At 35.3% G+C, this 17,309-nt stretch overlaps 1 protein-coding gene across 4 annotated transcripts in view; it reads left to right on the plus strand.

The window, feature by feature from the left end:
- The first annotated feature begins 4,921 nt into the window (after positions 1-4,921).
- LOC108978025 (integrin alpha-PS3) overlaps positions 4,922-17,309 on the plus strand; it is a 42,869-nt gene continuing 30,481 nt past the window's right edge. The window contains exons 1-2 of one of the 4 annotated variants that reach the window (XM_018948096.1): positions 4,922-5,089; positions 8,802-9,283. In XM_018948096.1, coding sequence (XP_018803641.1) covers positions 9,048-9,283 — 236 coding nt within the window. In that variant the 5' untranslated portion in view covers positions 4,922-5,089; positions 8,802-9,047. Of the gene's footprint in view, positions 5,090-6,216; positions 6,430-8,801; positions 9,284-17,309 lie in introns of those variants that run through there. The other 3 variants (XM_018948099.1, XM_018948098.1, XM_018948097.1) reach the window with 3 other exon arrangements.

Raw genomic sequence — 17,309 nt, forward strand, 5'->3', positions numbered from 1 at the left:
GAAAGGTATCTAAGGCGTTATTTCTTCATATGAGTTGTTCAGTTTTTACCTTCTGAACAATACATACTAGCGCGTTCTTTAAAGTCGGTGGGTTTGCATGATGTTAAACTAAAAGACTGGGGGAAAATACTCTAGCTTATAAGATTTACAAGTTTTGCTAAACAAATGACACTCATGATCAAAAAATGTGGATATAAGAAAAAGAAATTCATGAAAATAAATGTGTGGCTAAAATTTGACCTTGACGAAGCTCGTTATAGTACCAAGATAAAATGTGACTCAGTGACAAACTGACGCTCACCTAAATATAGCTCTATTTGAAACCAGTTTAAGCCTTATAGGAGAACGCTATATTAAATATAAGTGATTAATAGTTGATACTGTACTTTTATAGTTGCATGAATTTCATAATTAATAAAATATATTATTAAATCTTTTTTATTGTTATTATTGTATTTATAACAGGGTACGTGCAATACCTGTCTCTTATACACATCTAGATGTGTATAAGAGACAGATTATTAAATCTTTTTTATTGTTATTATTGTATTTATAACAGGGTACGTGCAATACTCGGAGCCTTTGTTAAGCAACTTATCGCGACTCAGCGACGTCCGAGCCTTTGCAATTCAATGACGGCATCTGCTGCTGAAGCGCTGGTCTGCTAGTATTATGTACTTTTTACTCCCGTAACTGCGTACAGATATATATATATATGTATATACATACATATATGGTATAACAAATATATGTACGTATACATGTATGTATCTTAGTACTTATGTGCAAATACTTTTTAAATTAGTAGCGACTATCAATCTGCAGGCGCCATTAACAAGCTGCTGTCAGCAATTTCCATTTCATATGAAACTGTAATTTATTTACGCTTGGCCGTTACAACAACAAATAAAGGCTGCTTTAAAGTTTAACAAATGTTTTGAATGCACAAACCACTTCCATCTGTATATACATACACATGTTTATGGTAAWATTTAATAGTGAGAATATACTCAAATATTCATAATGATTCGTTGAGGTAGGTATTTTGAGAGCTCAGCGACTGATAACAACCAAAAAGACTCCATTCATGACAAGCAATTTGTTTCATTTAATTGCTTTGATAAGCAGCATGAGATATTTTTTGAAAATATTATATTTATAATATCAGCGTGGGAACATAAATTTAATATAAATCCAAATATTTGGAAATAAAAAATGTATATACGTAAAGTTTCAAAAGTACCTATCAGTAGCCTATTCCTGTTTCATCTACATATGTACATAAACATATATGATTATTTCAGTCTACTGAACTCACTACTGTGAGTATAAAATGGCAAGATTTTGTTCAAAATTTTAAAATTTTAAATTTTCTCTTCGAACTCTACATATGTTGTCCCTCTCGAAGTAATTCCTCTTGGTCCCAATACACTTGTGCCAACGTTTTTTCCAATCCTAGAAACAGTTTAACGTCTGAAACTGACTCAAAACGGTTTCCCCGGAGCGGTCGGCCGGTCGGCAGGGATTCGGTGTGCACCACAATCAAAACCAAAATCGATAATCGAAGAAAACTATCAACGTAACCTTAATTTTCGATCTGCTCTGTCGTGGGGTTTTTGGCTTCGGATCACCTTTGCCACGATATTCCGCCGATTGATCGTCTGTTACCGCGTCATAAGCATATATCCAAGATTCATCAACAGTAATAATACGTTTCATGACATCCTGGTGGTCGGGAAGCATCGCTCCACCTACGTTAACGCGACGCTGTTTTTCGAAAAAATTTAATGATTTTGGAACCAATTGTGTTTTCGCTTTTCTTAGGACCAAATGATCTTTCAAAATGGTTTTCACTGATCCTCATGAAGTATTTCAACGATGYCAGTAAGATGTAAGATCTCTGACTGTTTATCGCCGACTCTCAAGCACCAGTTTATTTATTTTAATGACATGTTGATCAACAGTTGATACTGATGGCCATAATCGCGTTCTCGTTTGTATAATTTGTACCAAAAATACTTGCTCACGTCAAACAATTAGCGTGTAATTTGAATTTAAAAGTCTTACAATTTTTTGCCCACAGTAGTCACCTGCTTAGTTCTGGATTTGCGAAATGCCTTTATGGTAGATAAACTATATATACTTGTATGACCAATACTATAGACAAAAATATTCAGATGCTAGTTCAGTGAACCCTCATTAGCATAATCTATTCAAAGTAAATAACGAAGTGTATATCATCATGTTCCATGCGATATGAGTACTACTAAGTCACTACGATCAGCTTTATCAGTTCAATTTAATGGTGATTCAGTATTTTGGTTCAGATAAACGGCGTTAATTTATTGGAAAGCCACAAAGGCGCTTTTTGTTAGAGTTGGTCAGTTTATAATTTTTTTCTTTTTTTATTTTTTGTTAAGAGTTGCTCTAAATCTTCACTGATTATTATAAGTTCTGACCATTCAATGGGTCCAACACTTAGTTCCGAAAGAGAAATTTTTTGCGGGATCCAGAGCAAAGATTATAATAAATACAATTATATGGTTTATTTGCCAATAACTATAGTCCTTCTCTCCAATTCAAGATCTGCACATAAGAATTATGGCATCTACTTTTACATAATCAGTAGAAATTCTCTTTTATTTAAATACCATTTGCCTAGTAATATGATGCAGAAACTAAAACTGCATTCACTTAATTTTGCGGTTAATGATTCATTCTGTTCTTTGTGATTCATAATTCTGGACCAGTTAACTGTTATTTAAGGCATTTCATTGTAGGCTTCTGTGTAGAATCTTTGCGTCAGAGTTGGATTGCAAAGTTTCYATACTTCACTCAGCAACATATTTTGAAATGACCTTCTTGATAGCACTTGAACTTCAGAAAAAAGAGAATTGTTTCAAATATTTCCTTGCAGCTAGCAATGCGTCACGACATAAAAAGGGATAGAGACATTGACGAGCAAAAATGTAGCATAACAAATACTTACAAAAGAAGCAGCGCTGTCTATGTTGAGAGGAGATAATATGTGGGGCGAATTTTGGGCTTTAGTCAGAGAAGATAATAAACGCTTATTTTTATGCGTCAGATTTAGCAGATTAGGAACCAAAATTCTAAAAAACCTACTAATTTTCATKAGAACAWAAACTCYAAGCAGATCAAGCACGTCGAYGACATGAAACAATACGTCGAATAGATTTCGGACATGCCCTGGCCGCAATTCACAGTGGATCACTATAATCGGGCTTCATGGAGCAATCTCGATCGTTTCGACCAACGCATTTTTAAATTTTCCAAWATTTGTATTCCCGATATATCATTTCTTAATTTCACGTTGTTTTTCGAAAGTTATTTTAGCAAAAGAAAACATTTCCCAAACATTTTTAGGAAATGCAGCAGAGTTCGTGACCAGACAWATCATCGCCGTTCCGATTAAGCAGATGCAACTGTCGTGGCAACCATCAGTCAGACAGTAATTTCTTCTTTTCGTTATTTGGTGTCAATTCGAGAAACAAAGTGTAAGAGAGTGGATGTCTTTCTCTTCTTCTGCTTTCACCGGCGGGTACCTAATCAAAAACCTTTACATCTAGAATGTTCTTATCCATCCGGACAGCTTGAAATATCAGCGCAGCTGTTGCCTCTGGTTTGGTTGAATGTCATTGTCGCCGTATATCTCGTACAGCTCATCGAGATGYCATCAACTGCGGTATTCGCCGTGGCCAATGCGTAAAGGACCATAAATCTTCCGAAAAACTTTTCTCCCTAACATTTTTAGGGCCGACCATCAGATGCCCACGTCACTCCACCATTTGGTAGGACGGGAATATTGAGCGACTTATATATTATAGTTTGGTGTTTGTTCGTCTAGAGAGGACTTTACTTCCCAATTGCCTACTCAGTTCAAAGTAGCACCTGTTGGAAAGAATGATTCTGCTTTAGATTTCAAGGCTGATATTGTTTTTACGACTTCAAAGTTATGACTGTCAATAGTGAAATGGGAGCCAAGTCGCGAATGCGATGACATCTGTTTGATGACAGCAAATATTTCATCTTGTCCTTGGTCACAACCTGACCCATCCTTATCCAGCCTGAAGAAAGCAAGATCAACGGATACTTTAGGCTTAGTAGTAAATTAAAACAGCTTCATTTTGACTACCATATGCTCTCCATATTTGTTTTCAATTTAGTTATTTTAGATGTTATAGAAAAGTGGGTACGGATCAGAAAATGTTGTCAAACACTCAAAGCGATCGGGGCAGTTGACTAGAGCTTAAGCCTGGGAGGTAGGTAGTGRGTCTGAAATTCCGTATATAGTAAATATACGAATATAGCAATACTACAAACGTTTGTGAGGAAATTTGAAACTAAACTTTCTTGAAATGAAAATGTTAGAGTCTTGCTCAAGAGTGTAACTATTAAAAGCCTGCATGCGCTTACCACCCTCACCCAGCTAAGCACGTGTACACATATGGGAYAGCTAACCACCCTTTCGGTGCACTCCCTGCAGCTCTCTCATTTGAGCAGTTCAATTTGTGTGCTATTTTATTTTTATTTTTTATATTATTTTCACTCTTGTTTTCCCCCTCAATGCTCGCGCATATTTCTATGTTGAATGTGTGATATTATTTTCGTCTGTGGTGCACGCATATCACATGAATCCCGCTTGCTCGGAGCAGCCACAATTACTTGCAGTGCAACTGAGAGACAACAAGCCACAAAACGCAAAGACAACTAGAGTTGGCGCCGGTGCCCAACAACAAAAACTACAAGGCGCACAGCGAACAAAGTGGAATGGAACAGCCAGCCAGCCGGCCGGTGTGGAGAGCTCGGCGCACGACTGCACGCAGCAGACTATAGTCAAGCGACGCTGAGCCAAGCTTAGGGCCAATGAAGCCTGGTCATTTTCAATTGGACTGTTGGCGAAGACGGTTGCAAAGCAAAGAGACACAAAACAGTTGTTGGAAAGTCGRTGCACTTCGAAAACGCGAAAACTTGTATGAAACCGAGACGAGCAGTGGTCGCCGTTGAAGTGGAAGTGGAATTTGTGGTGCGGTGAAGTGAAGTGCACGCGCCGAAGTGGGCGGTAGAGGTGTGTGGCATTAAAGTGATTTGAGTGGAGTTAGTGGGAGGGTGTTTGAGTTTGTTAATGGTTGATTTATTACAGAAAATATCTCAAATTGTAATTCTGTGATAGAATTTTTTTATTTAACAACAACAACAACTCCATAAAAGTCTTTTATAATGCAAAAACAAAAAAAGATATATGATTATGTAGTTAGATATTACTAAGTTGAAGTGATACTATTTTTTAAATGCAACAACAACAAAATTATATGATTGAAATTGCAACAACAACAAATACATACTTATGTTGATATTAGTACTATTTTTAGTTGTAATAAATAATAAGGGCTCCATAATCACTCTTTATGACTAACTACCAGTGGAGCCTGTAGACAGACTTTGTCGTGTTGTCTTGAGGTCGGTTAGAGAGACGTGCAACGGGCGACAGAAGCCACTTATCCGGTGGTGTAATCAAGCGTTCGGCTCGTATGCAACCAATAACAACTTACATTGTATGTATATTTGTGTATAGACATGGGATGTACGTTTGTATTGATATATGCATATATATATATATGTATGTATGTATGTATGTATAGTCTTAATGTAAGTATACATGTACATATGTATGTTCTTATGTTCAACGATTGCAATTACCACGGCAACAACACCAATAAATGGACATATTACTTACAAGTGCTATTACAACAAACACAACAACAACCATAACAACAAAAACAACGCTAAACACGACAGAACAGCAGCAGAGCAGATTAAAAGCGTGAATATATAGAAGAAAAAAATAAATAAAACACAAAAACCAAATACAATAAAAAAATAACAACAAAATTGTGTTGTGGAAAAATAGTGGAGAAAATCGTCACATCCGTCGCCGCAATTGTCGTTTATTTGTGGCACTTTTTGGTTTTTTATGCTTTTTTTTTTTTTTTTTGTTTTGCAGCTTCTGCCCCGTGATCAGCCAGCAGAGAAGAGTTGCGGGCGAGCAGTCGCGATCAGTTCGTGAGCTAGAGATATTTTTGCAAGTRATAGGCGGCGTTGCCAGCCAGCGCGCTGATACACAACGCAAATTAAGCGTACAACAACGACAACAAAAAAATAACTAAAAGAAAATGCACACACACACATACGCGCGCATACACACGCACGCATAATCAGCGTTTCAGCGTACCGAGTGTGAACCGGCAGCCGGTGCGTGCGTCAGTTTGATTTCGTTGCGCGTCCAGTTGTGATCTATTCGTGACGCTTCGGTGGAGTGGCGTTGCAACTGCGGCTGTCRCAACGCGTTTTAATTGAATTAGTGAAATGAAGTGTTCCAAGTGTTGAGTGAATGGTGTAGTTGTTGTTGTTGTAGTGGTTATCAGTTGCTTCATTTAATATTTCTTGAATTGGAGTTCGAAAAAAAAAAAAAACAAAAACAACGGTGTTGCGTTGTATAGCGAGAAAATTACTACGCACAAACACATACTTATAAGTGTATGTATGTTTGTGTGAATATATAAATGTGTTTTATACATATGTATGTATGTGTCCAAGAAAGTCACAAGTCGCTTTTGGTGGTTGAGCTCACTCTACTGTTCGTCCGAAATGGCAAAGAGAAGCAGATAAACAAGTTCCGCGCACAAATTGTGATTAATGACGATGGGGAGGTTAAATCATTATACATTTAARGGAAGACAGCATAAATGCTAATTAAGAATTCATACAAAAAATTAATGAATATGTGGATAMATACAAGCATACTTTTGAGTTTGCAAAAAATATTGTTTGAGAAATAAAAGAATTGCGGTTTCTTAAAAAGAAATCAAAAGTATTTTGCGAAGCGCTGGAAGGTTTAAAAAATATTTGTGTATATACATAATATATATATGATATACATACATACATATGTAGCTATAATATAATAATATATATGTACCAAAATTGTTAATTGATTTAAGAATTTATGTGACTAAAAATATACAAATTTGGAAAAATTAAAAAAAAAAACAAATTATAATATTTTTAAAAGTGAATTTAACAAAATTAAAATGTACAAAAAAATTAAAGCAAGAGAAAAATGTAACTTTGGTTGCACTGAAGCTATAATACCCTTCAAAGCTACTTTACGGACAATAAAATAGARTAATTCATAGTACTTATTTTCTATTCTAAAAAAATAGCAGTTTGATTTCAYTTTCCTTAACGGTTTTCCATAAGTTTTCGATTGGATTTTGATCTGGTAATTGTGTTGGCAAAGCCATAACATCAACACCATCRTCTGAAAACTCTTTATCTGCAAGACCCAAAGTATTCTTCGGGTCGTTCTGTTGTTGAAATTGCCAAATTGAAGATAAATTCGATTCAGCATATGGGATTATGACTTTATCTGAAATTTTAACGTATGTATGGCGGTCCACGTTTTCTTATAACCAAAAAATATGTCCGACACCACACTATGAGAAACAGTCCCAAATCATTATATTGCCACCGTGCGGTTTGAAGGACTTAGTCATGTGTAGCGGACGTGTGTTTTCGGGACAATGAAGAGATTTTCCTAACAAGTCGTCTCTTGCCGTTCTTGGAGATATTTTTGCATGTAATTATTGGTGAATGGATACGCCGGTCTTAAATAGATCGCGCATGGACAATCTTGCAATATTTTAATTGACTTTCACAGTAATTTTTTGTGGTCGGCCTGTTTTTTTTCAACTTTTTGTTTGGGCATTTTAAGGCATTAAACTCAAAAATTTTCAGACGTATTCAATATAGTTGCAATTTYGCTTTGAGTGTGACCCTTTCCTTGCCATTTTTGGACGCACAATCTTTTTTCCTCTGGATAATGTTTTGCTGACCCTATTTTCTATAAAATACCACTGCGGGGCAAAAAATATTAAGACTTCTTAATTTCAATTCGTGCGAAAATCAAGTCGTCGAAATATTTTTTTCAATGGAATACCGAATACGATAATGCACCGTCGCATACTGAGTTGGAACTGCCGACGCCTGATTTCACTCCGTGTGACTTCTGGCTAAGCAGCAAACTCAAACAGACTCCACGGGAAAACCTCTTAGAAGCAATTAATGCCATTAAACCTGAATAGCTACGCGCATTCAAGGCTATTCCGAACATAGACTTTAACAACTGATTCGAGGATTGAAAAAAATGTTGTCACAAATGTAATGGCGCCAAGGAATTACTCTGAGGAGGACGACATARATTTTGAAAAATAAATTRAGAACAAAGTTTTACTAWTTGTGCTCATCGTAGTATTTACTGTCAGTGTTTTTGAAAGGCATTTTCGGGGAAAATATTATTCATCTTAATATCTTTGGGAAGGGAATATCTTTTTTCGATTTTCCAGTAGATGTCTATGTTTTTGTAAACTTTTAGAGAAGCGACAAAAGTATGAAATGAAATAGCATTTTTTTTCAATATTAAAAAAAAAAATAACTTAATTTTAGGCTGCTGGAAAAAAGTGTAACGAAATTAATATATAAAAAATACCAAATTTTTGATAAAATAAAAAACACAAATTTCACAATATTCAACATTAGCACGCCAATTCAAGTAATATGCACGAAGCAAATATTTCTAAAAAAAAATTCGACTCAAAAAAGCGTAAAAATATGATATATGCCACAGATTAATGTAATTATTACTATTTTTTTGATTTATTAAAAAAAATAATAATTTATTATTCGCTTAAAAAACAATTTTTTTCACAATACATCTGTAGCCTCCGCCAACAAAACATTACTTTTACCATAACAAATTTACCTCAGCAACACCAATTGCACCTAGACACACAATATAACAACAAAAACATAAACAGAAACACCAATGCCAAATTCAATCGAGCAAATTTTGCAATTGTGATAAATTAGTTGTCTAGGTCCAAACACACACACACACACAAAAAAGTGAAAAGCAGTGAATAAAATTAAATTTATGCAAACTGCAAAATCAATCGGAACGTGTCAAAATGTCAACGCAACAGCAGCACAACAAGAGCAAAAACCACCGCAGAGTGCACAGCCAGCTGCCGTTCACCTACATCGCTCTGCTCTGYAGCATATTCGCCTTGATTTGGCCCGCCGATGGCTTCAACTTCGCAAAACAACCGAATATTGCAGTTCCAGCCCCGCAACACTTGAAATTCTTCCAGCCACAAACGCGCAGTTCCTACTTCGGTTACACGCTGGTGATGCGACCCACGAGGTGAGTTTCACCGCAATAGATACATAGCGCTTATAAGCATACATATTGGCACACTRACATACATATGTAYATTCGTATATTTGTTTATATGTAAATGCCTTCCCACAATCGTATTCATATGCTAACTTTATGGATACTGTTATGTATTTTCGTTTTTTGCGGTTTAAAAATTTGATTGCAAAAATTAATTGATTCCCATGATTTTCCACTTTGGACTCGTAAAGCAAATTAATGGGTGGAATTTTTACGATATTAATGAATGCCCGAAAATAAAGTAAAAAATAAGATTTTCTTGAAAAGAAGAAAGTTCGTGGGATGTGAAAGCAAAAAATCAAAATATTAAGAAATATCTTTCACTTCAAAGCAATAAATTTCGACCAAATGAACTGCTTTTTTGGGAGCTGTGTCTCAAATATGTTAACTCATTTGCGTAGTTGAAAAATACATATTTTAAAGCTTTCGAAAGCATCATTAATATCTAACTATGAATTATAAGGGGTATCGAACAAAGTTCTGGTATAAACTGGCATAATACAATTTTAGAGATAAAGATCGAACAAAGAGCGGGCCTAATACAAGAAAGATAGAGTAAATTTATTCAAGTGTTTGACTTTGTTGTTACGGTTTCAGTTAGTAGTGTACAAAATATGTATATTGAGCAAAGAAGTGACAGATCGAAGAAGAATCGCTCGTAGCGTATAAACTTAATAGTCTCAGAATTATCTGGGGATTTTTATATTTCTACAAGGCACTAAAAATGTGGACATACATCTGTGAAGTCTTCCAAAGACGATCCGCGTACGATCACAGCATTAAATTTCACTTTCTTTTCCAATCTCTATTTCTATGAGAATCTTTGTTCAACCTACTGAAGCTTGAATGGAATCCAAAATTTTTATATTGCTTTGAAGTAAAACAGTTTAGAAGAGAGTGACTTCACTTAGGTAATTGAAAAGGGTAGAGTTTTAGATAATTTTAAGCTCTTATAAGATTTGTCGATGGTTGTCGATGTGTACACTACACAAATTTAAGGCGATCGTTTTCTTATTGTACTATTTTATTTATTTACGGCATCTACCAGCAGAGCCTCTTGTGGTTCCGAAAAAAAAAAAAAAAAATTAGGTTACCACTTTCATCCACATAAATTTTACAACAAATATATGCTTTTTTTTTATTATTTTACAGATGTTCCAATAAATCTATCTCATCTTCATTTTAAAGATTAAAGAGATCGTTTCTAATATTCGTATATCAGTAGGATCCCTACAAAATCTAATTGAGAATGTTTCAAAAGTGCARCCAGGTCCTTCTCCACCTGATCTTTTTCTGTTTCCATCGTCGGATACGGACTCAAAAACCCTAAAAGCTGGTTGGTTTTTTCTTCCATCCCCACAACATTGCCTAACCAGCGTTGCCGATSTATYTTGAWTCGYTGAACTATGCCAATGACGCCSTTTATCTCGTACAGCTCGTCGTTCCATCGACTCTGGTACTCGCAATTGCCAATGCACAAAGCTTGGTACTATTTCTAATGAGGACAGACACTCCTTGACTTATTTTAAGTGCATGATGTCAGCGTTAGTATTGCCACTCTTCAGTTGATTATAACAGTATTTGTGAACATKTCGTACTCCTTACAATAAATCTTCTTCATTTTTTTCGCAGAATCAAATACGTATCGAAAATAAACTCCATTAACTAACCGAATTCAACTCTATTTCCGAGCTTTTCGGAAAATACTAAAATTCGTTTCGACTGAAAGAGTACTTAAGTCGATAAGGCACAAGAACAGTTCACAGTAAAGCTTGGCACCTTCTGGCAACAACCAAATAAATTCCTTTATGTTCAAATKAAGTCGAAAGAAAACCAAGTGGGTGAAAAGACGTGAAACAAATTTTCCCATAGGAACTCATAAATATTCTCAATAGTCAAGCAGTATACCTATTTCGAGAATAGAATGTGGAGGTTTCTCTTAGACATATTTCTGACTACAGACAGTTAAAAGTTTAATTTTCTATTAAAAGAAAAATGGCGCTTGTTCGCGTGGTATCATAAGTCAAGTTTAATTTGTCATCATTTCTTCAATTAATGTATAGATGATCCACCGATAACCCAAACAAATTTGCTTATATGATCTTTATAAAGCTTTAATTCGATTTCCGTTTCGATTTYGTTGATTTTTTTCTAAGCCAGCGTAAGAACCGCAATAATTGCCARCTTAGCATATAAATTTGGTTAATTTATTAAGCTTTCAATTACTCCACCTTATGGGCAACACCTCCAAAATAAAATGAACAACAAATACAACACAAACAGCCGTTTATTAGAACAAATTGCATTTAAAAAGCAAATAATAATAATAATTAAGTAAGAATACCGGGTATTCGCAGTGGATCACCGCATTTCGTCGTAGCTACTCGTATAAACTGTGCTATACGTTACATACATTCAAACAAGTTTACTTATAAGCGATCATAACGACTTCAATAACTTGAAAAAATCACGAAAACTTACGTCAGACTTAAGGCGAACTTATGAAGAAATTTATTCTCATTTAATTTCGTGCATGAATTCTTTCTTCAATTAGTGTCTCCGTGAGCGAGCGAGAGTTCCATGCAAGTCTGCTGGATAGTTGTGAATAAATGGTGCAAAATTGTTATTGTTATTGTTATTATATACGAGCATAAAAATATAAAAAAATAAAAAGCGCCCAAATAAATAAACCGCAATTTAGCATGTCGCGTTCGAGACAACTGTGAAGAATCAGAATTAGTAGAAATTGAWGTTGAAAGGGGTTAGAAAACACTGTTATATTATATGGTRCTCTCGATGATCTAATGAATCCACGAAACGGGCTGTTTAGTCTAGTTTTATTTAATGTTAGTCAACTCACATACTAACAAGTCATCAGAAATAATCCAAAAAGWTAAAGAGTGTACTTGAAGTGAGAATATAATTAAGATTTCTTATTAAATAATCTTATTTTGAATTGAAAGTGATTTATAGCTGTTAGAAAGATATGTTGTTAGAAAGAACTAGAAACCGTTGGCTGATTATGCTGTCAGATTTAGTTATACAACATATTTATAATTTGCTAGAAGATACTATGTATCGAGAAAGGGTATTATGGTTTCGGTGCGGGCGAGGTTAATGTTTTTTGTTTTCCTATATAAACATTCCAGTTTCAACAGAAGGATAAGGGGGTATTCTGGTTTATTATTTTGAAAAAAAAAAAACAAAAAATAGGTTTTTTTTTGCATATTTTGAAAGTTTAGACTTTCAAAAATATGACTTTGGAAGGGTTTCCCATTTTCGATTTATTTTCGGAGATACAGCCGATTTTGTGGCGTGGCGTCCGTGTTCACTAGAATTGTCTCCTAAACTTTAAACGCGTTTTTCTCGAAACTATTTTTGGTGGTTGACATGATTTCTTAAGTTCTTAAGTTCTACGGAACTGATTCCTTTGAAATTTGGTATATATCTTCTTTATGCAATGTTCTATTGTGTCCGCCTTGGATTTCCAAAAATTTTGATTTGAAGTATTAAAGTATATAAAAAATTCGAAAAAGTCCAAAAAATCGGGTAAATTTTTTTTTTTTAAATGGTCAACCCAACAACTACATCCTTACTAATGAAGAATCTTCTTTAAATCTCGACGAATTTTGCAGTTTTTTTTAATTTTTTTTATTTTTATATAATTAAAATGTCAATAAAAAAGATACAAAAAAATTAATGAAAAATGCCTCAAATTCAGGCGTCTACACCAGAACCCCTTTAAGAACAAGGTTTCCAAGATGGACCAATTTTCTAGTCAGCATTAAGCTATATGGCTCACCTTCTATTGATCTGAATTTTCCACAGCCGGAGAGCCCCTTTCCCTTGTCCCCTTTTTAGTTAATATATTAATGTTCTCCGTCTTTCCATAGGCAGAATTCAGAAAAGGTATGTTTTACATCGCCTAGTGATTCATTTTCATAAATATATGCAGACATTTCTGTTGTTCTCATGTTGTATGGGTATTTTTGGAATTACCCGTGACCGGAAAGCATTTGTGTAAAGTAATAGTTCACCCCTGCGTGCCTCCAATTGTGCCACATATCTACAAGGTGTGTTCCACAGTAAACAGGACTTTTTAAATCTAGTTCCTCCTGCTGGCGCCATCTATGTGCCGACTGGTGCGTTAGAATCTGCTATCTTTATCGATTGTCCAGTGAGAATTTCTTGACATTTCATTGATTGAAAGTGAAGTTATTGCGTTTTAAGTGTCAGTATGTTTGTGTTATCGGTGCGAATTTTGTTTCGAAACTGATTAAACTTTTACCGAAACATTTCAATTGATGAAACTAGTTTATAGCGATGATTGCCTATCCCGTAGCAGAGTGTACGAGTGGTTTCAACATTTTCAAAGTGGTCGTGGGGATATAAACGACGATCAGCATGTGGACCAATCAAAATCCATGATCGCCGGAAATTCCATCGTGACTGTGCGTGAATTCATCAAAAATCAGCAGAAATCATTATTGAAATTCATGGAATTGAACATCTCCAAAATATCGATTTATTGCATTTTGACCGAATATTAGGGCTTACGAAAGGTGTGTACACGGTTTGTTCCGCACAAATTGACTGACAACCAAAAATTGCTCTCATCTATCTATTGTGACCCATTATTTGACGAAAAATCACATTTTAACCATTAACCATTACCCGTATTCGCATGATATGGCTTTGCCCATGAAAGGAAAGCGTTATGCAGACATAGAGGCCATTCAAACGGCTTGCACCGCCATACTGGCGACCATACCGGCCAACGTGCTAAAACACTCGTTCGACGTGCTTTTTTAGCATGCCGCTGTATTGAAGCAGAAGAATACAATTCTGAATAAAATAAATTGATTTTGCCGAAAAAGCTGTTTGTTCTGTGTTTTTTGTTTTTTTAAGTCATGTTTACTTTGGGTCGCACCTTGTATACCTATGATTAGTTGGCGGTTCATCTTCCTTTGCTCACCATGGTGTCGCGCCGATCATGCCAGGTTTCAAGTGTTCGCTTCCTCGCCATAGCCAGAGTTGTCTTCTCTTCTTTGCGCGTAGATCTTATTTTCTTCTCTTAGTTTCCTTCTACTTGCAAGCCAACCGCCAGTGTCTGCCATAAGTCTTGATAGCGACATGTTTTTATTGCAGACTTTCAGCATGCTTCTAGAATTTAAGTCCAGTTCGTCAGTTTTTTATCCATTCTTATACCCAGATATTTTAGCGTTTATGTCCTATGTATAATTTCTAAATGATCTTGAGTATTCACCTCCAGCGAGATGTGTTTGAAATTAAATATTTAATGAAAACAATTCCAATTACATTGAACGAGGTCTTCAATAAAATCTTCATAAAAGAGTTTCTTGCTCCATCAAAGCTTTCCATGGCTTAGGTCGGAATATGATGATGATGAGATCGTACAAATTTTCTTAGCACTAAATACAATTTAATAATTGTAAATTTATTTAATAATTTAATAACTAAATTATACTTCGAAAGGGAATTTACCACTGGTTAGTTTTCACTGTGCTATAAATTTTTATGAGGTACGTATGTATGTATATAKAATATGTATGGAAATACGATCAGTGGTTCAAAGTACTTGAGAGTTTCTGAGACAAGAACATGAATGTATGTATGTTTATACTCGGTCTCGGCTTGTATCGCAATTGGTCTGTGCAATATTTATTTTCTAGAATAAACATAGCAATTCGATAACTCTAACTCGTGATTATGAGAACTGCAATATTTTTCATTTCTTTTTAAGAACACATGACAAAGTAAACCTACTCAGGGATTCAATAAAATACTTTTAATGCTTTTCACGCATTTGCTTACATCCATCAAGACCCAAAGAAATGCCTACAAATATACTAATCGGTGTTGTGAACGAGCTTATCTGCGTTTTCAGCTCCCACGCTGATTTATTTGTGTCAGCAGGTTAAAACAGCTTAACTCCAAAATTTTAAATTTTGAGGWAAATACTTAGTGACGATTTTGGTGTACGAAAATGTGTGATGTGTTGAAATTATGGCAAAATTAAGCAAAAGTAGTTTTTTTTTTTAAATTTTTTTTTAGATTCTAGATCCCAATAACTAAGTTAGCTTTTAACTAGAATTTAACGGTTGTAACTSTCTGACATAAATTTTTTCTTATTTTTAGATGTATATGTATGTATCCGTATACTTATATTCCAGCTCTGCTTGCTCAATACCCACYTCAACTTACGAAATAAACAAATTGTTTCCATGTTTTGTTGTTTTTTGTATATTTTTTGAACTTATTGTGTAGTGCTGTCGCTTCAAATGCTTGTCACAATTTGTTATTTTTAAGGCACTGACAGCTGAACACACAAACAGACAAAACTCAGAAAGCAACTAGAATGCTCGGGTGTAAGCCTCATATAAACACACACGTGATACTTTGTATTCATATATACATATGTATATGTGTTTATATWCAATTGTATATGTAYAATTCTAGTTGTCTGGCCAAGTCGATTAGCATTCTGCCGAGTGCCGTAGTCTAATAGCTTATCGACACAGCTAACTGCTTTCTTTCTGTTTATCGATAGCATCGGGTTTTATCACTTTCTGTGCTGCGCTAGCTGAGAGTGTGAGCTTGCATGCTTATGTGTGTATTTGTGCATAGGCTCGTAGTCACATATGATGGCCTATGTTTATCTGTCAATTCATTTCAATTCCCATGATTATAAAGGGTGATTCTTTAGGGCAAAAAAAATACTAGTCAGTAATTAAATTTTTGACCCTATTGTCCAGTCATTGCTAGACTGAGGTCGAAACATTACGGCAGTCTTACTTTCGGCGAACCAAAAGACATGACCGAAACTGGCTTAGTCATCTCAACAAAGTTGTGTTAGACTCAAGGAGCTTTGTCGATTTATTAGGAGCTTACATATCTTCTATTACATAGGGGTTTGGGTAAAGTTGATGAAAATTCTGAATTTCATTTTTAATTGAGACAAGATTTATAGAAATTATTGGTCAAGTATTAACAATATGACTAAAATAAATAAAACATCACATATTTMGTTTTTGTTGGCACACCCTGTATAATGAATTTTAAAGGCCGTTGACATTGAAATCTCATTTGTGATGTTGCGCCAGAGGCGCTGAATGTATTTTTAGWTTTACCAAGTCAAAAATTGCATGTTTTATTTTTTGTAATACATACATACATGCATATAATATTGTATATGTACATATATGTATATTGTAGCATATTATTAGAAACTACTCTGGTCTATAAGTAGGAAAAGTGAGAATCAGCGGCGTAACTAAATAGTCAATTACAAATGCTGAATATGTATGTACGTGTGTATTATAATATAGTTGGGATAGTCTCTTGTTGTCACCTGTGCTTCTCAATCTGAAATTTTCAGTTTATATACGTACATCTTTATATTTTTTAGTTTAGGGAAATAACAGTCTGATCACAAAGAATCTCGCTGTTACTGATAGCGAGGTTAGGCGCTCGTTGACCAACCTTGAAAGCACTGTTAATGAGTTCATGGCTAGTATTKCATCTCTGCTATCTGAGTGGATGGTCACTTCTCTGAAAGAGGCTGCACTCYGGAGYAGTAWATATACTGCTACCTTAATGCCTTCAATCTCGGCTTGGAAAGCTCTGCAGTAGTCAGGAAGTCTGAAGCTGGMGTTGATAGAGAACTCCTGACAGTAAAGCCCTCCACCAACCTTCCCCCCAAGCTTGGACCCATAAGTAAAAAAGCCCCCTCTCCGCCTTCTTCTTCCCACCCACAACTYCCTCGYCGGTATATGGCCAGAGAAGGAGCCGCCAGRCTTCGGTTTGACTCCACGATCCAAGTGATCCGGTATGATGTCAAAGTGTGTAAAGATTTCCGAATTTTCAGATACGTGTGCTTATAGGAACCCAGATTCTCTAGCCTGATAGCAATATGTGCAAGATGGCGTTCAGTGCCAAGGCAACGGTACAATCTTCGAATTATTCATATTGG

The sequence above is a fragment of the Bactrocera latifrons genome, unplaced genomic scaffold, assembly GCF_001853355.1.
Source record: "Bactrocera latifrons isolate USDA-ARS-PBARC rearing strain unplaced genomic scaffold, ASM185335v1 scaffold_99, whole genome shotgun sequence".
In the NCBI taxonomy this organism is placed as follows: Eukaryota; Metazoa; Arthropoda; class Insecta; order Diptera; family Tephritidae; genus Bactrocera; species Bactrocera latifrons.